Genomic DNA, 26,379 nt, shown 5'->3' with positions numbered 1-26,379 from the left:
TGTCATTACTCTTTTTCAAGTCTATGACCTCTTTATTTTTCAATAATCATTCTTACCTGCACGAAATTTCCTAAAGTGTTCTATAATAAAGTCCTTAAATTTCCTAAAAAGTGTCCATTAAGAGCCTGACAATCACAGTTGTGGACCAGCATCACAATAGCTGTGCTCCTCACTATCTACTAAGGATTTGAAAGCCACCAAATTCTTTTTACAATATATGAAAATATAAAAAAATAAAAATTTTAGAAATCAAGAAGTGGAAATGAAAACCAAACACTATTATTCCCTTCTCAAAGAACTTCTGCTTATTTATACCTAATAACAATATGAAGTGACAACCCCTGTGGGAGCTGGGTGTATATGCTGGTACTTAAATGTTGTTTCTTATTCATTTGTTCTGCAGAGTAGAATTAAGAGTACATGTTAATCAATATATTTCTAATTACTTGCCTATGATATATAAGCATATACTATTCCTTATACATTAATACACCTATAATTTAATATTCATATACAGATAGAGACATGTCAGTTTACATGGATCTCTCAGTTTTCATTTAGTGACATGAAATTCAAATTTAATACTGCTTATTTTTTTGTATATAGTCTTTAATTTCAAGAATCTGGATCTAACTAACACAACTTGAGGAAAAATCTTAGCCATTAACATTAACGACTAGATTTCAGTGTCTCCATTGTCCACATTGGCTTTAGTTCTAAGATTTCTTCTTCTTTTCCAAGTTCTGTAAGTCACTATGTTAACCAACAGCCCATTCAATTTAGTTGTGCTAAAGCGTACTGAATCCCTGAACACGGGAGGCAAAGGCAGGAAGATTTCTGATGTCAAGGCCTGCTTAGTCTACAAAGGAAGTTCTAGGATAGACAGGGCTAGACAGAAAATCTCTGTTTACCAAACTCACAAAACAAACAAACAAACAAACAAACAAACAAATGAACATCCTACACAAAAAAGAAAACTAGGAAATAATCAAAATGCAGAAACTCAATAAAAATAATATGAATTCTCCAAGAAGATGGCAAGAATAGAAATAGTAGCTTTAATCTTTGGAAGTTATTCTTAGATGGGAAGTTATTATCAGACAGATATTTAAGAATCATACTTGACAGCCTTAATTGTTAGTCTTTAACATAGGGATTGCTACAGTTTACATCACAGAGAATATTATACACAAGAGAGTTAATGAGTGTCACACAAAGCGTAAAAAGCAACCTTTAATTGCTTCCACTTTCCACCAGCTCGTCCCTGGTGAAAGTATTTCTTCAGGGAGGTGCCTTCTATAAATAGTTATGACACTGCTTATATATCAAAAATTCTATGTACAGTGTGTCATTTTGGTGGGTTCTTTGGTTTGAAGCACGAGGAAGCTATTAGATGAATCACTATATTTGGCTCAAAATGTCTATGTGAGCCACGTAGAAACTAAGATCAAGAATCCAGTGCTGAAAACAAAGACAGCCAGAAATCTACTTTGAATCACCAGCACTGGCTTCATCCTAATCTCTTGGCTTTAGAAAGCACTTAGTCTAGCTTCCATCTGATCTGGACAGCGTATTCCAAGCAGAGAAAGAGTGAGTAGCTGAATTTCATTTGTCCTGATGCTTTTTAACATCCTCACATTGTAAGATCCTCGTACCAATTAGGGCCTCACAACCATGACGATTTCCTGACGTTACCTGAAAGCCTTCACTTCCATTCTGCCACAACATATCACACTATGTTCTCAAATTATCTGAGTCCTTTTAATTGGCATACTCATTCTTTTAATTTTTAATTCTCAGGAGTGCTTTGTAATGTGGTTATGAATCCCTAATCAGGAATAGTGCATAAAAACATTTTATATTACTTTATACATAATCTGTTTTACTTTCTGGATAATGTTGCTAAATTACCTGACCTAGATATACACTGTATTTTTAATATTTTCAATAATTTGTAATTCATTAATTTGTTCTGTCAAAGCTGGTAGTTTGACATCTTGTCTAAAATACTATTATGAAAGATCAAAGGGATACAGGTTTTTAATAATACTACATTATGTTAGCATTTTCATGGAGGTCTGTCATATGTTTGAGTGAAGTTTTGTGGTTGGGTTAAGAAACTGATCTACAGAAATTATTTCCCATGCAGCTATTTTAATTATTCTAGTACTATTTGTTTAAAAGTCAGTTTTTTTCATTGAATTTTATGATTTACTTTTAAAGCACAATCATTGGGAAAACACAAGGAATCATTGTCAGTTCAAGTTTCCTACTGTATGTTGCTATAATTATGGAAGTGGCTTATAAACCCGATAATTGTAACTTTGTATAATCTTTCTTATGGGGAAATATAAGACCTCTAACTCTTTTAAACTTCTGTTGACTGCTCCAGTTTTGGCATATTCTTATGAACATTTCAGAACCATCTTGTCAGTATATGCAATTATGAGAGAAGAGTTCATGTAGGCAACCTAGTGGACTGGAAAATTTGAGAAGGATGGCCATATACATGACGTGAATGCATTTTGATTGCTTATCATAGAATTCCTTCCCATTTCTGGAAAAAACCGCTTTTACTCCTGTCAACAACATCTTATGCTTTTTTTAATTGAAAATAGATTTTCCATATGCTATATTCTGATTGCAGCTATCCCTCTACCAATTCCTCTCAGATCTTCCCCATCCTCCCAAATCTACACTGTATCTTTCTCTCTCTATTAGAGTACAGAAACACATCTCAAACCAGTAAGATAAAATAAAATAAAACAAACGAGGTAAGATAAAAAAAGAACAGAGGAAAATCATGCAAAGGACACATACAAATACATAGACATACACATTCACATGTGTATAGAAAACTTACGAAAACAAAGTAGGAAACCATAATCTATAAGTACAATATGCGTACAGGGGAAGAAAATGTCCAGACAAAGCATTATAAAACAAAATAAATAAAAACACAATAAAACAAAACAACTTAAAAACTCAGAAATTATCATTGAGTTTATTTTTGTTGGCCTTCTACTGCTAGCATCTGGCCTGGCCTTACATGTAGTTTGTATACTTTATGAGACTTCACTGCAGAAAACTAATATTTCCTCTGCAAGTGTTTATCAATTAGTAGTAGTTAGGGATGGGGATTGTGTCCACCTCCCCACATAAGGCTGAGACCTCTTATGGCTTACACCTAAGTAGTCCCTGTGTATGCTGACACAGGATCTTTGAATTTGTATATTCATCAGTCCAAATGTGTTTTAAAGACCATGTTTCCTTGATGTCCTCCATTTACACTACCTCTCACATTCTTCCTGACTCCTCTTCTGCAGTTTCCTGAGTTCTGAGGAGAAGGAAGGATTTTATGGAGATATCTCATTTAGGGTCAAGGGTTCCAAGGTCTCTCATCTCTACACATTGTCTAGCTACGGGTTTCTGCTTTTGTTTTCATTTACTGCAGAAGGAAGCTTCTGTGATGATGGTTGAGCAAAACACTGACCTATGAGTATAGCAGAATATCATTAGGAATAGTATTTATTTTCCTCTAGGTCCCTGGCCCAACTACTCTCTGGTTGTTGTTCATTCAGGCAGTGTTAGGCATGGCTTTCATCTCATGGAATGGAGCAAGAAGGTAGTGGTTAGTTACTCCCGCGACTTTTGTGCTACAATTTTACCTGAGTATCTTGCAAGCCAATCAGCATTGTAGCTCACAGGGTTTGCAGCTGGGTTGATGTTTCTACTTCTCATTTGATAGTGTGCAGAGTACCTTCCTTTATCATCTACAGTAGTCTGTAGGGGTGAAGGTTCTAGTTAGACACCAGCTTGAGTTCTTAATGTTCAATGAGTTATATAGGTTTTGTCTTCAGCTATAAAGCCATGACATCAATTTGTGGAGAGTATCCAATAATCTTGGTAACAGCCTGGGTTCATTGAAGGTTTACATGGGATACTATTGTTTGACAACTTCATTAGATGTAACCCATTCTTAACACTGGAGGTTCCATTTGGTGACAGGAGGTATCTATTTGGGACTTTGTCTTCTCTGTTATTTTGTTATTCCAATTTAATTTCTTTCATAATGCATATATTTAAAAAGCTTCTACTGTAGTCAATTTCAATGAAACCTCACATGAAGATTAAACAGGTGAAAGACAAGTAAAGAGTGAGTAAGAAACAGCTTAAATGTCTTACAATTTTAAGTGCATAGCCTTTCATTATTTTCTTTATTTTTTCTATACAGATCATTACTTTAATGTTATTCTAATTGACTTGTTTTGCTCTTTGTTGGTAACCTGTAGAAATAAAACTTACTTCTAGATTGTTTTATATCTTACTACCTTAAATAACTCTAATTGTAGGTACTAGTCATTATTTGTAGATTTGTTGGAATTTAATATATGCAAGACTAAGTAATTTACAAAGAGAATTTTTTTCTTTTTTCTTTTTCAGTTCTATCAGGTTGCTTGTCACTACATCTTGTCTCTCCATTAATGAAACTAGCACTTATAGCATGCAACTGGGTAAACATGTTGTTGCTTATGTTGTTTTTCCCCCTAAGGAAGTATATTAGTCACTGATTTTTATTTGTGGTGTAATTATCTCAACATATCAAAAATTATTTTGCTTTTGGAGTCCTAATATAATCACGTTGTGCATACCTGCAAATTGTGCATGGAAACCCATTGGAAAATTCACATCAAGTTTTCAGAATTATTACTGTGTGATTCACACTTAGTACATGTCAGTACTTATAGAGACGAGAGTATCAATGGTGATTGTTCGGTCTGATATTCAATTACATGCTTCATATGTTAGGGTCCCAGGGCTCTGACTAATAATATTGATAAGGAATTGGAGATATCTGACAGAAAAGACTCCAGTTCTATTTGAAACTTTTTAATGTAAAAGCATAGTAAGCGCCTGTTTAAAAACTTAAATCTCCTTCAGCATAGATGCTCAGAAGAAAATGGCAGAAGGAAATTACTCCATTGTGACTGAATTTGTCCTGACTGGATTAACAGAGAAGCCAGGGCTGCAGCTGCTCCTGTTCTTCCTCTTCCTGGGAATCTATGTGGTCACAGTCCTAGGAAACCTAGGCATGATTATGCTAATCCTGCTCAGTTCTCACTTGCACACCCCCATGTACTTCTTCCTCAGTAATCTGTCTTTCGTTGACCTCTGCCAATCCAGTGTCATCATGCCCAAAATGCTGGAGAAATTTGTAATGGTGAGGAGTGTCATTTCTTATGCAGAATGCATGGCTCAGTTTTACTTGTTTGATGTTTTTGCAGTTTCAGAGTGTCACATGCTAGCTGTCATGGCATATGATCGCTATGTTGCCATCTGTAATCCCTTGCTGTATAATGTTACCATGTCCTACACAGTGTGTTCCTGGATGGTAGTGGGGGTATATAGTGTAGGCTTGATTTGTGCCACAGGTGAAACTGCCTGCCTGCTTAGACTGCTTTTCTGCAAAGCTGATGTTATAAACCACTACTTCTGTGATCTTTTACCACTACTGGAACAATCCTGCTCCAGTACATTTAGCAATGAAATACTAGCATTGTCCTTCAGTTCATTTAATATTATTGTCCCAACTCTGACCATCCTCAGTTCCTACATCTTCATCATTGCCAGCATCCTGCGGATTCCTTCCACTGAGGGCAGGTCCAAAGCCTTCAGTACTTGCAGTTCCCACATCTTGGCTGTTGCTGTCTTTTTTGGATCTTTAACATTCATGTACTTACAGCCATCATCAGTCAGCTCCATGGACCAAGGGAAAGTGTCTTCTGTGTTCTATACCATTGTTGTGCCCCTGCTGAACCCCTTGATCTACAGCCTGAGGAATAAGGATGTCAAAGTTGCCTTATATAAGATTGTAGGAAGAAGACAATTCATGTGAAATAAAGAACTTGGTTAAGCAAAACTATACAATCAAAGAGGCTTTTGAACTATACAGTGAAGACATACAGTGAATCTTCATGAGTCATGAGGCTTTATAAATGCTTTGTTATTTTGAATCAAATGTATTGGACTCTGAGGATGGTATCTACTGCTTCACTGGGATACCCCACAACCTTACTGTCTAGAAATACATATATTCCTTTTAAATATGTTTTTAAATAGCAAATGAATTCATATAGTTATTTTGTTTTATAAGTCTGGAACACTGTTCTTTTTAGATGAAATTTATTTTTGTTAAATCAGACAGTAATACATTTTCAGTAACATTTGAATTGCTTAATATTTGGGTTTCTTCAATTCTTAAATGAAGTGTAATGGTAGTCACAATTTTGAAACTATTACTTTTAAATTAACACTGTAATCATTTGAAATATAAGTGTACAATCTTAGTTTTTACTATATTCATAGAAATATGATTGCCCATATACGCACAATTAACGTAATTAACCCATACTTGTGGCTCCCTGGTTCCGGAGGGTGTTCCAGGATGATCTCCCCGGCTAAGAACAGAGTGAGAGCAGGGAGGGTCTGTTACCATCTCTGCTGCTGTCTCTGCCTGCGTCTCCACTGTCGGTTGGTCTCCGGCCAGGCCTGGTGTGAGAGATCTGGGCCAAAGGGTACAGAGAGCGAGCAGGGAGGAGAGATTGCCTGCCTCCACTGCTGCCCTTGCCTGAGTCTCCACTGTCACCACTCAGTCACTCCCAGGTGCTGCACCTGTCTCTCAGTGCTGAGCCAGCCTGGGCTGGGCCAACAGGAAGCTGACTAGATGGCAAGGAAGCAGCTTGGTGCCCCAGGAAGGGTCCAGGAGAGCATATCTCTCCCCAAGTGTTAGAGCTCTAGTGTTACAGCTCTTGCAACAAAAACTCTGGGACACCAGGATGATTCTCAAACACACCTTTACTTCTTCAGAATAGAGCCCTTATATATAGGTTCAGGGTGGGTTAGGGTCTGGCAGCAGATAATGCCCATTGGTTTGGTCCAAGAGCTTGGAGATACCTCATCTACATGTAGGAGAGCCTGTGGCACTGTTCCTCATGACTGATGGTCATAGACCTCTCTTTGGGAGGGGCTGTGGAGGGCTGAAGCTGAATGAAAAGAACCAGGGCCTGGGGGCAAAAGCCGGACACCTGCTGTCCAGATAATGGTCCAGGGTTCAAGACTGGCTCAACCAGGTTCCCAGCTGCTTCTCCCAGCACAGCACCCCACAACTCCCTCTTTTTCTTTTATAAAGGAGAGGTGTCATCAGAATAAATATCTCCTATGTTGGGAACAGTTTGATACCGAACCAAGACCTGATTGGTAGTTACCTTTGCCATGCTACTTATCTGTTGCTTTAGAAACTGAATAAGGCAGGGTGCCAGGAGAAGTAAAGCTCCAGTTGCTATTATGGGGCCAAGGAGGGGAAGAATCCAAGCCACCAAGGGGTTAGAGTACCAAGGGGTAGGGGTGTTGGGAACATAGCATGCCTATGAAGCTCTTTGAGCTCTTTGAGCATTTGTACATCTTGTTCTACCAGACCAGATTCATTGACATAGAAGCAACATTCCTCCCCTAGCAAAACACAAGTCCCCCCATGTTCAGCAGTCAACAAGTCCAGGGCCCTCTGGTTTTGGAGAGCAACTCCTGCTAAAGAAGTTATCTGGCATTGAAGAGATTCAAGGCTATCTGTAGTAGAGGTCATTGCCTGGTCAAGCTTGTCCTTGAAGTCGCTGGCCAGATGTTGTGTTTGGACAAGGGATGCTCCAGCAGTTCCAGTAGCACCAAGTGAAACAGCAAGGCCTAGTCCAATGAGCAGAGTGATGAAGATCTCTCTTTTCTTTCAGCTTCCTCCCATCTGTAAGACAAGTTCCTCAGGTTCGTAGAGATAAACCTGGGGGACAACAATCACGGGGGCACAGGAGGCCTGAAAATGAGGGTCAATACAGGCACCTGCAGTGCCTTTGCACCAGAGGACGGCAGGAGGGTTAACACGTACTGATTTGGTAATGGTGATGTCATGGCCAAATGCGAGATGGGGTTTTGAGGAGGGTCCTACGAGGCAAAGAGGTGGGGGTAGGTCAAAGAGAGGGATGTCCTGTGCTTTCCTCGAAGGCAGGGGTCCATGGAGGTCGTAAAGGGAAAAGTTAATGGGAACAGCTGTTAATAATGGCTGGGAGAGAGAGGCACAGAAAAAGCATTGGGAGGAATTGGGGTAGGTCGTTAAGGGAAGGAGGTCCACTGTGTATTGAATGTACTGTAGCTAGGAGAGGGTAGCTTGTAGTTCCTCCTGAGACTGGTTTTCCTGTTGGATAATATTAGCATGGGTAAAGGTGGATTTGGGGGCAGGGACAAGTTCATGGGAGATGTGTAGGTCAGCTACCGGGCATCTAGCATAGCCGTTGGAGTAAAGTTTACCCATGACTCCGGTTCGCCAACGTTCATTCCATGGATCGCTGATGGAAAGCTGAACTCACCATGTTGATGACACTGGCCTTGAACTCAGAGAGATCCATCTGCCTCTGCATTCCAAGATCTAGAATTAAAGGTGTGTGCCATCAACACTTGGCTTTAAATCTGTTTTAATGTCAGTTCATATTAATATCCTAAGAGAATTTCTCTGAATCATTACCATTCCTACTATTTCTGAGAATGACATACTAATTTCTCCTTTCTTTTTCTTACCTCTAAATTCCACCATATACTTCTTTCTTCTTTCCTTTGAATTCATGAATTGTATTTCATTAATTTTTATTGCATGCATGACTGTCCTCTGAGAATCTCCACCCAGTATGTTACTGAAACATATGCAGAGACCCAGAAGCAAACGTTGGAAAGAGCTTGGAGGACTCTTACTGAAGAGTTCTGGGGATGACTGAGGACTCTGTATGGGGATAGGAACTCCATAAGAAGGCCAACATAGTCAACTACCTGGGCCCTTCAGTGCTCTCAGAGGCTGAACCACCAACCGTGGAGCACATACGGGCTAAACCTAATCCCACCTCTCATACGTAGCAGATGTGCAGCTCTATCTTCATGCTGTTACCCAAGCAATTTGAGCAGGGGTGGTCCCTAAAGCTATTGCCTCTCCATGGAATCTGTTCCTCTGGGTTGGCTTGTCTTGCCTCAGTGGGAGAGGATGTACCTAGTACTTCAGAGATATGAGGTATCAAGAAAGATATCCATGGGGGCTTCCATGCTTTCAGAGGAGAAAGGGCAGGAATTAGAGAGAAGGATTCTTTGAGGAGCAGACTGGTTGAGGAACCAGCAACTGGGATTTAAACTGAATAAACTAATTAATTAATTGAAAGAATAAAATAAATATTAAGATCATCTCTGAGTTCCTGTAACTGTGAGCTACATTTACACCTATGACATTCAACAATTCCATGCAGTAAATTATTTATTAAAATTAGCTTACACTATCTCTCCTATTCTTTTATTCTGTTAGATAAGTAAATATTGAGTGGTATAAAAATTGTATATGTATATTCTGATTGCTAAAAGTATTCATTGTGCTTGTAATTTAAAAAGAATTGACTTCAATAAAGGAATCATGCTGACTGAAAAGGTACTTTGAAGTGTCTATTTTATCTATAAATTAAAAAAATTATTTGTAACGATTATTTTCTTCCTGTCATGTATAATGCAGAGAAAGTCAATGTAACAAAATGTAAAGATTCACTCAACAAGCATACTTTTTGCTTGTTTCTTGCAGACAAAACATAATATTAAGAGAAATTACTTAGAAAAATCATATATTTTGTACATAATACTGAACCACACAGCAGAGAAAAGCTATTGAAGGGTATCAGAGGAATCAATTGTGATATATCTTTTGTGTACTTATTTGGAGTTTTAACTTAAAAACGTATATGTATACAATTGCAACTGATATATTAAACATTCTCTTTTCTCAAACGTAGAATTCATTGATTTTTAGTCCACCTATAATATTCATATGTCATCCCTAATTATCTGGAAAATATTCATGACAATCTCAAGAGAAGTCCTGGTTCCATTACCAGCAATACTCTAGGATTTTAATTTCCTTAGCAATTGCTGGGTATTTGTTGTTTTTTGTTTCTATGGATATATAGATGACATATCAATGAACCTTACAGTCACTTCTACACCTCTGTGTAAATTTTTTTCTTTTGCATGCACAATTTGCTTTCAGGCAAAAGCATGAGTCTGGCCTTCCTCAGTCATTGTAGCATAACTTCCATTTCAGGGATATATGAAGTAGAGCTTTATATTTGCCATTGCATGGACAGTTAGTAGCTTGTTTCTTTGGTTTTGTGTTTGTTTGCTTGTTTATAACTATTTCAAGTATTTATGCTTTGATCATTCTTACAAGGTGTGTGTTTGTGTGTGTGTGTGTACCTTTCATTCTTATGAATATGTATCTAGCATTGAATGCTCTAGGGTGTATGATAAATCTGTTTCATATTTAACAGAATTGTCATGCCATTTTTCTCAAACATTCTTTAATGTGAGGTGCCCTGCCACATCTGAAATAGCCACAACACTCATTGCTCATAGAACATTTAGGAGGGAGGGAAACAAAGGTTGTAATAGCCAGAGGACTAGGATGTTGTCTATAAAATTATCTTTTCTATATTCAACAGGGGAAAATCAGAGAATATTTAGAAGAATATAATATACATCAGAATTTTTGTGTCATATGCTACTTACTATTAACTACTATAAAATATGAATGAGACAGCTGAAGTAACCAGTTTTTAGTAGATCATTTGTTACATGATATAGTTACAAATTATAGGTGAAAATAGAGAATAGCATCTCATAGTTACATGAATTCAAAAATTGTCTAAATTTCATATGTGAGTTATTAATGTATTATTTTTAGTTTTGTATGTGCAATTTTGTCTTCAGAATAACATTGTATCTATAATTTGGATAATACAAAATAAGAAATTGGTATGACATTTATTAGAAATAGTGTTTTTTATTTTCTGATAATGATTCATGAAGATATTGTTAGACTGTTAAGATCGACCAATATTAAAATGAATTTAAAGTATTGAGCATATAGGATAGAAAAATAAGGAATACAATATAATTTGCTCTTCAGAATTCTACAGGCTAGATGGGCATAGGAAGGAAAACATGTTTAGAATTTATATGTACTGAAGACCACAACCACTATGATGTTCTTCCTCACTGAGCGGATGGCATCAACAAAGGAATTTTAGTGGATCACAAAAAATAAAGCTTCCTTTCTTTTTCTCCCCTGTTTTGCTCCTCTATTTACTAGCAAGTTTACACTCTTTTTCTCAAATAGAGAGCACACAAAATGTCTTTTACTTGCCTTTCCCAATTAACTTATTATAGTAGTTCTTGAAAGCTGCAAGAGAAAAGAGCCAAGCAAACACAAAGGTAGACCTATTAGAATTACACCAGACTTTTCAACAGAGACTATGAAAGCTAGAAGATCCTGGTCAGAAGTCATGGAGACTCTAGAAGACCAAAATTGCCAATCCAGGCTATTATAGCCAGCAAAATTCTCAATCAACATAGATGGAGAAAACAAAATTTTCCAGGAAAAAAATCAAACTCAAACAGTATCTATCTACCAATCCAGCCCTACACAGGATCCTAGAATGAAAACTCCAACACAAGGAAGGTATATACACCAAAGTAAAGACAAAATATTATGCATGTCACAACAAAGCCAAAAGGAGAGAGCCATAAACACATAAAGCCACCTACAAAAACAAACATATCAGGAACTAACAGTCATCTGTCTTTAATATTTCTCAATATTAATGGACTCAACTCACCTATAAAAAGACATAAGCTAACAAACTGGATACACAAATAAGATCCAACATTCTGCTGCATAAAAGAAACACACCTCAATAACAAAGACAGATACTATCTCAGAGTAAAAGGATGGAAAAAGGTCTTCCAAACAAATGGTTCCAAGAAGCAAGCTGGAGTTGCCACCCTAATATCCAATAAAATAGACCTTCTACCCAATGTTATCAAGCATGATGAGGAAGGACACTTCATATTCATCAAAGGGAAACTCCACCAAGAGAAAGTCTCAATTCTGACCATTTACGCTCCCAATGCAAGGGAACACACATTCATAAAAGAAACTTTACTAAAGCTTAAAACACACATTGAACCCCACACAATAATAGTGGGAAACTTCAGCAACCCACTTTCAGCAATGGACAGATCATTGCACAGAAACTAAACAGAGAAACAGTGAAACTAAAAGAGGTTGTGAATCAGATGGATTTAACAGATATCTACAGAACATTTCACCCTAAAACAAAAGAATACACCTTCTTCTCAGAAACTAATGTTATCTCCTCCATAATAGACAACATAACTGGTCACAAAACAACTCTCCATGGATATAAGAAGATTGAAACAATCCCATGCATCCTATCAGATCACCATGGCCTAAGGCTGGTCTTCAATAACAGCAAAAACAACAGAAAGCCCACATACATGTGGAAACTAAACAACTCTCTACTCAAAGATAGCTTGTTCAAGGAAGAAATAAAGAGAGAAATGAAAGACTTCCTGGAATTTGAAAATGTTGACACATCATACCCAAACTAATGGAACACAATGAAAGCAATGCTAAGAGGAAAATTCATAGCACTAAGTGCCCTGGTAAAGAAACTGGAGAGATTTTACACTAGCAACTTAACAGCACACCTGAGAGCTCTAGAACAAAAAGAAGCAAACTCACCCAAGAGGAGTAGAAGGCAGGAAATAGTCAAACTCAGGGCTGAAATCAACCAAATAGAAACAAAGAGAACAAAGCAAAGAATCAACAAAATCAAAAGCTGGTTCTCTGAGAGAATTAACAAGATAGATAAACCCCTAGCCAAACTAACTAAAGGGCCGAGGGATGTATTCAAATTTACCAAATCAAAAATGCAAAGGGAGACATATGTTAGTATATAGATCTGATGATAAGCTTAGGAATTCTATACTTACTGTGTTCTGTTGCTTTGTGTTTCCTTGTGAGCTGAGCACTGAGTGAATACAGAATTTAATTGTGACTTTGACAGTTCATCTATCTATAGGCTTGCTGATTTTTTTCTATGAAATTTCTGTTGCCAAGGAAGACAGAATTACAATTTTGTTTGACAGACTGAGATCACATGGCGTATTCTTGGCTATCAAAACCCTCCTGCAGCGTGCAATTTTTAGTTGGTAAATATTCACCATGTGGGGAAAGCATGGTACATACTCTATAATCTCAATTACCCAAGTGTATTTATGCTTGAAGGATTTAGACAACACATCAAACTGTTCTTATCTTTTTGTGTTTTGTTTCCTGTATTGCACATATTAAAAAATATTTAAAAAATAACTGAAAGCTTCTTATAAAAACTTAAAAGAAAAGGGAGACATAACAACAGAAATGGAGGAAATTTAAAAAATCATCAGATTCTACTACAAAAACTGGAAAATCTAGATAAAATGGATGGTTTTTTAGATGAATACCACATGCCAAAGTTAAATCAAGAGCAAGTAAACTATCTAAATAGGCCCATATCCCCTAAGGAAATAGAAGAAGTCATTAAAAGTTTCTCAACCAAAAAAGGCCAGGGTCAGGTAGATTTCATACAGAATTCTACCAGATTAGCAAGGAAGACCTGATACTAATACTCCTCAAACTCTTCCATACAATAGAAACAGAAGGAATACTACCGAATTTATTTTATAAAGCCACAATTATTCTGATCCTGAAACCACACAAGGACCCAACCAAAGAACTTCAGACCAATCTCACTTATGAATATTGATGCAAAAATACTCAATAAAATTCTTGTAGACTGAATACAAGAATACATCAAAACCATTGTTCACCACAATCAAGTAGGCTTCATCTCAGGGATGTAAGGCTGGTTCAATATACAAAAATCTATAAACATAGTCCATTATATAAAAAATTCAAAGAAAAATATCACAGGATCCTCTCCTTAGATGCAGAAAAAGTATTTGAGAAAATACAACACCATTTCATGCTAAAAGTACTGGAGAGATCAGGAATTCAAAGCCCATACCTAAACATAATAAAAGCAATTTACTGGAAACCAACAGCCAATATCAAATTAAATGGAGACATACTTAGAGAAATCTCACTAAAAATGGGGACAAGACAAGGATGTCCGCTCTCCCCATATCTATTTAATATAGTACTTGAAGTGCTAGCTAGAACAATAAGACAACAAAAAGAGACCAAGCAGATACAAATTGACAAAGAAAAAAATAAAGGTTTTATTATTTGCAGATGATATGATGGTATATATAAGTGACTTCAAAAGTTCTACCAGAGAAGTGATAAACAACTTCACCAAAGTGGCCGTATATAAAATTAACTCAAATAAATCAGTAGTCTTCCTTTATACAAACGATAAATATGCTGAGAAAGAAATTCAGAAATATCTCCCTTTATGATAGTCACAAATAATATAAAATATCTTGGGATATCTCTAACCAAACAAGTGAAAGATCTGTATGACAATAATTTCAAGTCTCTCAAGAAAGAAAATGAAGATCTCAGAAAATGGAGAGATCTCCCATGTTCATGGATTGGTAGAATTAACATAGTAAAAATGGCCATTCTACAAAAGGCAATCTACATATCCAATGATATGTACTCACTAATAAGTGTAATAATGAGTACATTCACTAATAAGTGGATATTAGCCAAAAAAAGTACAGAATACCCAAGATACAGTCCACAGAATTCATAAAGGTCAACAAGCTGAAAGGCATGACCAAGCGAGGATGCCTCAGTTACACTTGGCAGAAAGAAGAAAAGCAACCAAAGTGGGGAGGGAGGGATCTATGAGGGAAAGTGGACAGAAGTGTGGGGAAGAGGAGAACCTGATCTGGTATTGGGTGAGGGAAAAGGAAAAGGACTGAAGCCCGAAGGGCCAGCAGAAAGAATGGAACAGGGAACTTCAGGAGATAGGGAGTTGGGGGGTGGGGCACTCCAGAATGTACCAGGAAACTTCGAGGTGAAAGACTCTCAGGACTCAAAGGGTGAGACCCTAGATAAAATGTCCTACAGTGAGGAGAGGAAACTTGTAGAGTCCACTTCCAGCAGAAAGACAGGGCATAAAGTGAGGAATGGGATTGCTATCCCATAGTCAAAAACTCTGACCAATACTTGTCGTTGTCTGTTAGAATTGAAGGGATAGAGATGGAGAATAGCCTGAGAAAAGGAAAGTCCACAGACAGGCCTAAAGTGGGATCCAGATAAAGGGAAAGCCCAAGGCCTGACACTATTTGTGAGGCTATGGAGGACTCACCAACCAGGCAGCATACACCAGATGATATGAGGTCTTCAACACATATACAGCAGAGGACTTCCGGGTCTGGGTTCAGTTAGAGAAGGCACACCAAACCCCCAAGAGACTGGAGACCCTAGGGAGCTTAGAGGTCTGGTGGGGTGCGGGGTGTTGGAGCATCCTCTTGGAAACAAGGGACGGTGAGGAGGTATTGGATACGGAATAGTTGAAGGGTAGACGAGGGTGGGGGGGTCGAGGGGTAATATTTGGAGTTAAAAAAAAGAAAGCAGGAAGGAGTGAACACATCTTACTCCTCTTTTGATGAAATAAGTTTCTCTAATAAGGCTCTTGGCATCTGCCTTAACTGGCCCCCCATTCTCCACCTCTCCTAGTTTTTCTTCTCCCCTCCTAGTTTTTAGTCTTACTTACCACTTTTCTGTGTTTTTTAAAATATCTAAGTTACTATAATGTCGGAGGGGAGAAAGATGCTTTTATTCAATTCTTGGGTAAAATTTAACTAGTAAAATGATTTTGCACCCTCATAATATCGAAGTCTATTTGGTTCATGTCAATGAGGGTTACAAAGTTCAGATCTTTTAGTTGTTTACACTGATTTTTAATATTTTTGAAGGAAATATTTTTAGAAAAATCCCTTTAGTATGTACCTTTGAGGTTTCAGGAATATTGTTGTGCTTCTAACATATATTTACGATAGTTTAAAAAGAACTAGAAATCTTATGACCAGGCTACTGTAAACACCTGAGAACCACTGGAGAATATATACTAATTGTGATTATTGATTTCTCCAGAGATGAACCTTTGAGGGATGAGATTCTATAGGGAAATAACACTTACTATTCTTTTTATACCCAATCTCTTGTTTCTGTGTTTATATTAACCAACTGTGTAGAGTAACAAATGATTTCGAGAACCACCTTTAAAGAATAATGACTCAACCAATAATTCAGAGTAATCTGTTCCTCACCTGTTCAAGGCTATTTTCTCCTCTAGAGTAAAGGAGAAGATAAGTAACCAACATCGAGCAGTCTGTGAAGGATAGGTACGTTCAGATACAAGTCTTTAGCTCATAAAATCTTAGTCTTTCCTACTTCTTTCTACATTCCCTTGTTAATAGACATATGTGACATATTTTATCTCTCAAGACCCATTTTCATTCCACAACCTCCACATCCTTTTTAAAATACAGTTGATAGTATAGTTAATATTTGTTTCAGTTTAAAATTGTTTTAGGTAATTTTGTACAAGAATACTCTGTATTCACACCATTTCAAACATTCCTTCTCTCCTCTATAACTTCTCTATCTCTCTCTCACAACTTCTCTCAAATTATTTTCTTTAATTTTCTTTATATACATACATACAAACACATGTATTATATATATCACATGTATACATAATATGTGTGTTTATGTATGTATGTATGTAATGTATGTATGTATGTATGTATGTATATAAACCTACAGCATCATGGATCCATTCACTGTTGCTCAAATGTGCATTTGTTAAGGACTAATCAGTAATCAGTTGGGACTGGATAGCTGTCATTAGTTGGATATGAATGGACCCCATAGACTGATATATTAGAATATTTGGATAGCAGTTGGTAGACTATTTGTAAGGATTAGGAGTTGTGACAGGATTTTGGAAGAAGTTTGTCCTTGTTGATGGGGTTGTGTCATTGCAGACATGCCAGCCATAGTCTCACTACCTTTTATCCTATTGCAGTTCAGGTTGTAGGTCTCAGCTACTGCCTCAATGACATAATAGCCTGGTTTCCTGTATACCTGCTTGTTGCCACATTCCCCGTCACAGTAAGCATGGACTAAGCCTCTGTAACTCTACTCAAGCCCCCAACTAATGCTTGCTTCTGTACCTTGAATTGGCCAGACATTTCTTCACAGCAATATATCAGCAATTTTCCTATAGTTCTTCTTCTATGGGTGTAGTCTTGTGATTTTCCCCATTACTTTGTTGTCATGCCTACTGAATCCAGGTAAGAAGTGGACTGCTTGATTTCCACAGCTCCTAAGCACCCTCCCAGTCTTTACTATATAAAATCACAACAAATCCTTCTGTGAATGCTAATTTAAACTTAGTCAGTATGAAGGTTTTACAGTTATTTTGTTAGTCAGCTTAGCTTCTTGAATAATTTTTAATTCATATATTTAAGACATGTCAATTACTACAAATGCAACTTAATGTGAAACAAATAATAAATATAAAGTTAGACAAATGCTGGCTCTACACATAGGAAGCAGTATATGAAGATAAAATATACCAGCTCCTCTATGTATATATTATGACTTTTAGTTTTTGTATTTTATAGGATTCCTAAGTGTGGTCCTGGTTCATTTGGACATTTTCTTGTCTGTAATTTTGTCTTGTTCAACATCAGGGTTGTACTTTTTGTTTTATCTTCTCTGTTTTACTTTGTTGTATTTCAAAAGTGAATGAATGAAACCTAGTCAGTATGATAAAGCTTAACTGAACTGTCACTTACTCTTGCTGGGAGAGGGAAAATCAGTTTTCTCCAATAGAGTGACAGTGGGTATACAAACTACTCCAGGATAGATCTCATGATCGGCAGTAAGAGACCAACATATGTGAACTTCACCTTTTTTTTTTTTTTTTGGTGGTGGTTTTGCTTTTATTTGGTTACAGTATGGTAGTTTTATTGGGAGGTATGCTTTTCTTTTCTCTTTTCTTTCCATTTCTTTTCTTTCCTTGGTTTTGGGGGACTTTGTAGTTGTATTGGAATTTTTTGGTCTATTTCGAAAGAACTTATGTTGAGTGGGTAAGGAAGGAGAGAGGATCTCAAAAGATATGGGGATTGAGAGGAAGGTACTTGAATCTTTTTGAATTTAAAAATTGTTTTAAATAATAAAAATAATTCAATTTTTGTTGGGAGCCGCCACGAGAGCTGACAAAGTCTGCCATCGCTAGGTGGCGCTGTCGCCCGTAATTCTTCCTAGTACCAAGTAAACTGCGCATGTGCCATGGTAAGCCCGCCAAAGCTAAGCCCATCCCACGGCGTTTGGCGCGCTACGAGTAAGCAGCCAATCAGGGGGTGAATACCCCGCTCTGGGGTATATAGGCAGTGCTTTCCCACGCCTTCTCGTCTTCTACCACCATTTTGGTTTAGGGAAATAAACGTGTTTCTACGGAAGGATTCTGGTGTGTATGTGTGTGTGCGTGTGTGTATGTTTTTTGCCGGCGAGACCATTACGCGCGCGCCCCGCACAAATTTTTGCTTGTGTTTTTAAGTAGTGCTTATTTACAAGACTAATATTGCTTTTTATTGTGTTGCTTTTTTAGATTTTACAAAAATTATAATTTATTTTAAAAATTACTGAATAAAACACAAATCTTACTTTTAAGTAGATGAACAAAATTTATGTTTAATAAGTTAAGGAGATAAGAGTAAAACTTAAAGAAAATTACAACTTATAACTATGAAAATTTGATATAGTTTCCTAGAACAATCATGTCATATGATACTTGGGCCCAAAAAAAAGGCAGTTTTATTTCTTAAGATCCTTTAAATACATTTCATGATACCATCACCTCAGTCAGGAAGAAGATCATAGTGGCTGTGGTGTTCCCTATATTTAAAAATACCAAACTTGTTTTTCTTCCTCTGCGCTTCTAGACTATATAATTCTGAAGAGCAGATTATATATATTCCTTATTTTTCTATTCTATATGCTTAACATCTTTAAGTCATTTTAATATTGATCCATCTCGACAGCCTAACAATATCTTTATGAATCATTAATATCAGAACATAAAAAATTATTTCTAATAAATGGAATAGCAATTTCCTACTTGGCATTATCCAAAGTATTGCTATAATGCAATTCTGAAGACAAAATTACACATATAGAACTAAAATATAATACATTAATAACTGACATGAAAATTAGACAAATTTTGTATTCATTTAACTATGAGATGCTATTCACTATTTTCACCTACAATTTGTAATTGTATCATGTAACAAATGATCTGCTAAAAACTGATTATTTTAGCAATCTCATCTGTATTTTATATTAGTTAGTAGTAAGTAGCATACGAAACAAAAATTATCAATGTATATTAGATTGTTCTGATCTTTACTAATATTTTTCTTATACATAAAATTACATTGATTGAAAAAATATTAACTAAACTGCAGGACACTTTACTGCAATAAATAAGCCAGACATAATAGGAAAAAGACTGCACAGAAGATGCATAGTATACATGTACAATCAATTCATAGCCTCCAGTATTTCCAGTGAATCAGTTCTAAATCTTTGTGTCTTCATGAATACATTCCATGAAGTATCATGTTGAAAATATAAAATATGGGATTATGTAACTCAAATTATTTGGTGGTAAATACTATATGAAATATTTGTACCAAAAAAAAATTAGACAAGCAAGAGACACAAATTCCTACAAGCAAACTTTGGGAGGTGATACATATTTTGATGATATTGCTAGTACTACTGATAAGAGGACCATTTAAAGGTCTAAACAAATGAAATCATATATGTTAAATACACGTGGATTTTTGAATCTGAATTTATTGTTAAGAAAAAAATTCTTCGTTGTTAAACTATTCTGTTATTTTGCTTATTATTCATTTACTAAGGACCAGTCTCTACTTGGAGAAGGGCTCAGAGGAAGGGATGTCTGGGAGCAGCAAAACAAATGACATGATGTCAAACCATGGGTACAAGTTGATGACCTATGTTCTTCTGGAGACAGCTTTCCAAATTACTTTCTCTCTGTTCTGCCTTTTCTGGAGCTCTCCTCTCTCTCTCTCTCTCTCTCTCTCTCTCTCTCTCTCTCTCTCTCTCTCTCTGGGTGTGTGTGTGTGTGTGTGTGTGTGTGTTTGTGTTCTGCTCTACACGGTTCTCAAAGCAGTTCTCCCTTGCTATTTTAAAAAACCTTTCTGGATAGCTTATTCCTTGCAAATCAAAAGCCCAGTTTTTTATTTACGTATCAATCCACTCATGTACTTCAGGTTCCCTTTTGATCTTCCTATAAATCAGCATCTCATTACCCCAACCCCAACCTGTTGATTCTTAGGAGACAGCAAGCACACTCTTTTTTTTTTCTTTCTCGTTTTAACATTGCAAAAGAACTCACAAATCTGTCTGCTTTGTTAAGCAGAGACTAACCTGAAACTGCCACTACTACAATGCCTGGGGTTGGACCTAAATTCTCCCTGTCCCAGGCTGATTTTGAGCTTAGGAATCTGTTTGCCTTTGCAAGCATAAACAAAAATCTTAGCTGGTTGATTTACACCACAGCTGTATTTGTTCTTTTAGATTTGTGAAGCCCTTCATATAAATTCATATTGTATTCTTATATTTTACATAGTTGAGAAGCTATGTATTTCTGAACTCACGTTTTCAGAGTTCTTTCCCACATCTTTAAGGGCTGTCCTGAAGGTCCCAGCACTTATTATTTTGCTAAGACATTAGCCACATCTTCACCTCTTAGACTTGTGCTGTCTCTAGTCATTGATATTGACCGGAATGACATTCCTTTAAGGAGAAACATGAAAATATGTACATTATTATATAAAGAAACATAATGCCCACAGCAACCACAGACACTCATGGAGGCCCATGCTTTGTAGGCCCTGTACCAGGGATAGGGATCATGTCATTCTGACCCTCCCAAGGCCATGTTGGACTTAGCATTCATTAATATTTAAGAAACAAATGACAAAGGGAGGGTAAGAGATATAATGCAACGTAAGTTTTGAAAAATGCTCCATGAAGAACAAAGGTATACAAACATTTAGGTAACACCAGCAGAGGTGAACAGAATTAAGAGTGCTAGAACTGGGCTGCAGAGAAATCTAATGACATGAAATTGGTCAAAGTTCTCAAGCATTGATGTGCCATAATTGAGAAACATGTAATATAGCTTCTGTGATGAAGACTAATATTTACAGGGCCAGCTTTGTGAAAGACAAGAAACATAGTTAAAACAGCATTAGTAATAAACAGACTCAGAGATGTAGAAAGATGTGTCTTGGTCTAATCTTTTTAATATGACATCATAGCACAGGAAGGTAATATATAGTGAGTGATCAGAACTATATTTCTCTTCTCATAATTTTCTGATGGCTGAGAAGGTCAAGACCAAAAGCCCATACCAAATAAAGTCCCTCTTTCTACATACTGATATGGCGGAATACTGAAGGGAAAAGGAGTTCAAAAGAGAGCTGAAAAGAAAGAACCAAAGGAAGCCCTCTGTTAGAATCCCTCACCTGTGGTACCTAACTCATTCTCAAAGTAGCATTGATGAAACTGTCATATAATCAAGCTCCCATAAAGAATGGTTTTGCTTCTTCAATATGTTATAGTAGGTGCTAAGTTTCCCAAACTTCCATTTTGAAAAACACATTCTGTCACAATATACGACCTTCAGCTTTTATAGTAGAGGTGTATTTGAGAGACATATTAACATAGAAATGAGCTCTCCTTTAAACAAACCTATTTAGGTAAACAGGAAGTCTGGCATTACCATATAAGGAACTGCTTTACATGAACGAGTTAACAGTATCCACCTATAGTCATTATAAAGCTTTTCCTTATGGTTTAGAATAAGTGGTGCAGAATGTGTACAGCTCTGCTTTGTGTGGGACAGGCAACTGCAACTGCTGAATCAAATTAAAACAATGGTCAAAAGAGAACTCCACAATGTCTCTTGGGTTTGTTGATGATTTCTGAATCCTCAACATCTTCAACATCTATGCTGTGATTCCTTTGTCCTTACAGTACCTAGATATACTGCTAATTATATTTAATAGTTCTCTTTAGCCAATTTTGGATTTCCTATACGATCAACTATATTTACGTACTGGTAGATGTTTTAGTTTCTTGATTTCTAATCCACTGGCATTTTTTGTTCATTTTCGTGTGTATGTCTAATTCCCCTCTCACAATATCTAGAGTTAAAGGAAACAAGTAGACAATTCTCCTGTTCATTATTTTAGTATAAAATCTTCAATTCTTCACTATGAACTGTAATTATGGCTATGAATCTCTTGTGAATATTTTTACTTTATTACATGCAAAATATTTATACAGAAAGGGACATACGATAAATAAATCATGTGAAATTATTGAAGTACTCAATTAAAGGTCCTAGGATGATTTAAAATTAATTGAAATATGGTAGCAAGTGGGTACCAATAAAAATAATTTTTATATTAAGGTCACAAATATGTAACATATGCATGATTATATTTGAATGTCTCCTTTCTCCAGGACTGCAAAACCTCTGACTGCTCAAATGAAAAAGAGGATGGCAAATGATTGCAGATAATCTAAAAATATTTGTATTGTTGCAAAATTAATTGAGTGATAGGAGAATGGATAATCAAAAATTTTCTTATATATATATATATATTTACATATACTTTCCAGAAGACCATGGAAGAAGTAAATCAGACCACAGTGGCTGAGTTCATCCTCACTGGTTTAACAGAGAATCCAGAGCTCCAATTGCCTCTATTTCTTATCTTCCTTTCAGTCTATTCATTTACAGTTGCTGGAAATCTGGGTATGATCCTCTTGATTCTGTTTAGTTCTCAGCTGCACACACCCATGTATTATTTACTCAGCAGTCTGTCCTTTATTGACTGCTGTCAGTCCACTGTCATTATTCCAAAAATGTTGCTGAACTTTGTGACAGAGAAGAATGTCATCCCATACCCAGAATGCATAGCTCAGTTCTATTTCTTCTGTGCTTTTGTTGTTGCAGAATGTCACATGTTGGCTGCAATGGCATATGACCGCTACGTGGCTATATCTAACCCTTTGCTTTACAATGTAACCATGTCCTATCAAGTCTGTTTGTTGATGGTAGCTGTGGTGTATGGTATTGGCTTAGTCAGTGCTACAGCTCACACTGTATTCCTGCTAAGAGTGTTTTTCTGTAAGGCTAATACAATTAACCACTACTTTTGTGATCTTTTCCCATTACTTGAGCTCTCTTGCTCTAGTACTTTTATCAATGAAGTACTAGCACTCTCCTTCAGTGCGTTTAATATTATTGTGCCAGCCATGATCATTGTTAGCTCTTACATCTTCATTATTGTCAGCATCCTGCACATTAAGTCCTCTGGGGGCAGAGTCAAGGCCTTTCATACCTGTAGCTCCCACATCATGGCGGTTGCTATCTTCTTTGGTTCTACAGCATTCATGTATCTACAGCCATCTTCAGTCAGCTCCATGGACCAAGGGAAAGTGTCATCTGTGTTTTATACCATTGTTGTGCCTATGGTGAATCCCATGATCTACAGCCTGAGGAATAAAGATGTCAAAGTCGCCCTTAAAAAGTTACTACAAAAGATGATTCCTCAAAACACAGAATAGATTTTCTTGGCAATTACTGCAATGTGTGGGAGGATATACTCTATAATCAGCATTTGATAACACTAAATTGAGATTATTAGTTGTACAGTCTTATTTGGGAAAAATGTACCAACATAGAAGAGGATTATCAGATTGCTATTCATGGAGAAATGTTATTCTCTGGTAAAACCTGTGTTCATTCATAGATAGTCACCTATTTCCCCCCCTGAATATACTTCAACATCCTTTGTCTGGTTGGTTGTACTTACATATATGAATGCTGCTCTATTAGGCAAGCCTCATAATATTAGGTTTGGAATAAAATTTCTTCTCTAACCTTTAGTTGTCTCAATGATTGTAGATGTCTTTTTTGATTAATTTGCAAATTATTCAAAAATATTTTTCTTTCTTTTGTAAGTTAAGCAATTGAAATAAAGAATGCATAACTCTGATTTTTTTAAACAGTTCTAGAACTACAAGTAGTGTAGATGGAAGCAAAGGACAGATTCTGCTGCAGTCCTACAGATAAGGTGATTACACTAACATAATACACAATGGCAATGATAAAGAGGAATGGATATACTTTGCACTATTGTGGTTATCTGTTCAACATTCCTATCACTGCTCTTTGACTCCTACTCACTTCCCTATAGTACTTAACTATATTTCTTTCTTACGTAGAGTTACACTACTTTTCTTGCCTGCCTTTATGAGTGTCAGACATAGAAGTTTATTCTCTCACTGTACCTTGCATCGTTTATTCATATGGGAACAAAGGATAAAATTATAAAATTGTTTTCCATATAGTGATAAGTGCCACTCCGAAAGTTATAATCAATCCTGAAGAAGCAGGGTCAGAAAAGGAGACCTGCAACTAATGCCTACTTTTTTTTTTATCTCCCTTGCCAACTAAGCTCTTATATTAATTAAAGGAAGAGTATCAAACTTCGCTAATATTTTATGCAAGGAAATGTTCAGTTCACAACACCCAAGGACAGATTCCTGATAAATAAAAGGTTTTAGCTGCATTTACAAAATATACTGTTATATCTAACACACATAAAATCATGTCAATTTAGTCATATTATGACTTGAAATATCTTCTGAACCAAAGATGTACTTACACTGGATGCTCATGTCTCTATGATACTGCAACTGTTGTGTACTGAGATGCATATCCCATCTCTGTTCTCAGTAGTTTCACTCTTTGAAGTATCTTCTTAATAACATCTTGTCCTTCTAAACTTTAGAGATATTTCAGTGAAAACTTTATGTCCGCCCTCATTCCATGTTATTATGAGGCACACCTGCTTTATCTCACAGTTACTATCAATGTTCTTATCATTAAGGTTGTTTACCAACAACAAAATTAGTGAAACTCTTGAGAACACTTTTGATTCCTACATTTTATATTTGAAATCTAACATTTATAATTATTCAAAGGTAACATCAGTCACAGGGTTTAGGAATCTTCTTAAAAGTTGTCAGAGTTTACAATTTGAAAGCTCATTCTTTAGCAATATGGAAAATTACCCTTGTATAATAAGTACTATATCTAACATTAATTATATTTAATATTACATAACATATAACTATATAAATTATCTCTTCTCAAATGTTCTTGAAATCATTAGCCCCACAAATTGGCTAGATTTCCATTATTAGGCTTGATTTTTATCTAGAAATGCAGATCTTAATTTCAACTAGTCACCTTTGTGTGACCATCAGTGGATAACTGTCACTTTGTTCAGGTTTCATCTAGATCAGATCATCTTCATTCTTGTATGCTAGGTACATAGGGATTTCAGTAATGGGGTCTCATCCTCAAAGTCTGAGTGCCTCACTGTCAGTCTATATAAGCTTGGGAGTCACTTGAACTGTTACGACTGAACCATTCAAAAGGTCCCATGTGCCAACAACTGGGGGTTTGACAGTCTGTTTTTGTCTGGCAGCATTGTCAGATCAAGTGTTTTGATTTCATATATATTTAAATATCTATTAAAATTTATTATGATTAAATATTATATAGTAGTATTAAAATATATTATGTTACTACATTCTAAATCATATGATTATGCTCACATATAGTTGTAGATAAGCCAGCCCACTCACTAAAGAAGACTCTATAGAAAATGAAGACCATCACATAAAATCACAACTGGAGACTATCACAGAAAACTATTCTGAACTCAATGCAGAGGCCAATGGATCATGGGAATTTCAGCACTAGTGGATACATCTGCACCACTGCTCCTACACCTGTGACTCAGGAAAGCAGCTGATGATGAAATACAATTTTTGTAAGAGCTAGAGTATAAAGTGTGTTGTGAAATAGTCTGTCTTAGAAATTGCGTCATAAAGGAGACCAGATAAATAGCAAAATCAATAGACATGTTAGCATAGCAGTTAGTAAAATTCAGACTCTCGCAACTAAGTAAAGCAAGTCATGCTGCAAGAAGTATTATTGGCCTCTTCTAGGGATGATGCCCCTTGCTAGTTGTTTATTGTATAATGATAAGGTCTGAAACCATAGTCAAAGTGAAAGAATAGGCTCAGCAGGTTACATTTATACACACACACACACACACACACATACACACAAGCACAAACATAAATATATATGACCAAATTGGAGATGTAACTTCAAAGGATTGGATGGAGGAAAGGAAATAAAGATGTACAAAATACTATTTCAATTAATTAATTAATTAATTAAAAATAATATAATGCTAAATGCAATTTTCAACCAACAATATAAAATGATA

General features: G+C 36.3%; 2 protein-coding genes across 2 annotated transcripts; both read left to right on the top strand.

Moving 5' to 3' along the window:
• Positions 1-4,957: 4,957 nt before the first annotated feature.
• Positions 4,958-5,896, top strand: LOC114611135 (olfactory receptor 150-like). Its single transcript, XM_028755783.1, has one exon. It carries the CDS (start codon positions 4,961-4,963, stop codon positions 5,894-5,896), a length of 936 nt encoding a protein of 311 aa, XP_028611616.1. The 5' UTR covers positions 4,958-4,960.
• Positions 5,897-22,616: 16,720 nt separating this feature from the next.
• LOC114611132 (olfactory receptor 150-like) lies at positions 22,617-23,654 on the top strand. Its single transcript, XM_028755781.1, has one exon. The coding sequence runs from the start codon at positions 22,691-22,693 to the stop codon at positions 23,633-23,635; it is 945 nt and encodes a 314-aa protein (XP_028611614.1). The 5' UTR covers positions 22,617-22,690; the 3' UTR covers positions 23,636-23,654.
• The last annotated feature ends 2,725 nt before the right edge of the window (positions 23,655-26,379 follow it).

The sequence above is a fragment of the Grammomys surdaster genome, unplaced genomic scaffold (assembly GCF_004785775.1).
Source record: "Grammomys surdaster isolate TR1022 unplaced genomic scaffold, NIH_TR_1.0 126086, whole genome shotgun sequence".
Lineage (NCBI taxonomy): Eukaryota > Metazoa > Chordata > Mammalia > Rodentia > Muridae > Grammomys > Grammomys surdaster.
The sequence above is the reverse complement of the archived record's forward strand: the minus strand, read 5'-3'. Positions and strand labels throughout refer to the sequence as shown.

Bases quoted from the DNA above. Each gene is read 5' to 3' on its own strand.
- LOC114611135 (XM_028755783.1), top strand. From the start codon at position 4,961: ATGGCAGAAGGAAATTACTCCATTGTGACTGAATTTGTCCTGACTGGA.
- LOC114611132 (XM_028755781.1), top strand. From the start codon at position 22,691: ATGGAAGAAGTAAATCAGACCACAGTGGCTGAGTTCATCCTCACTGGT.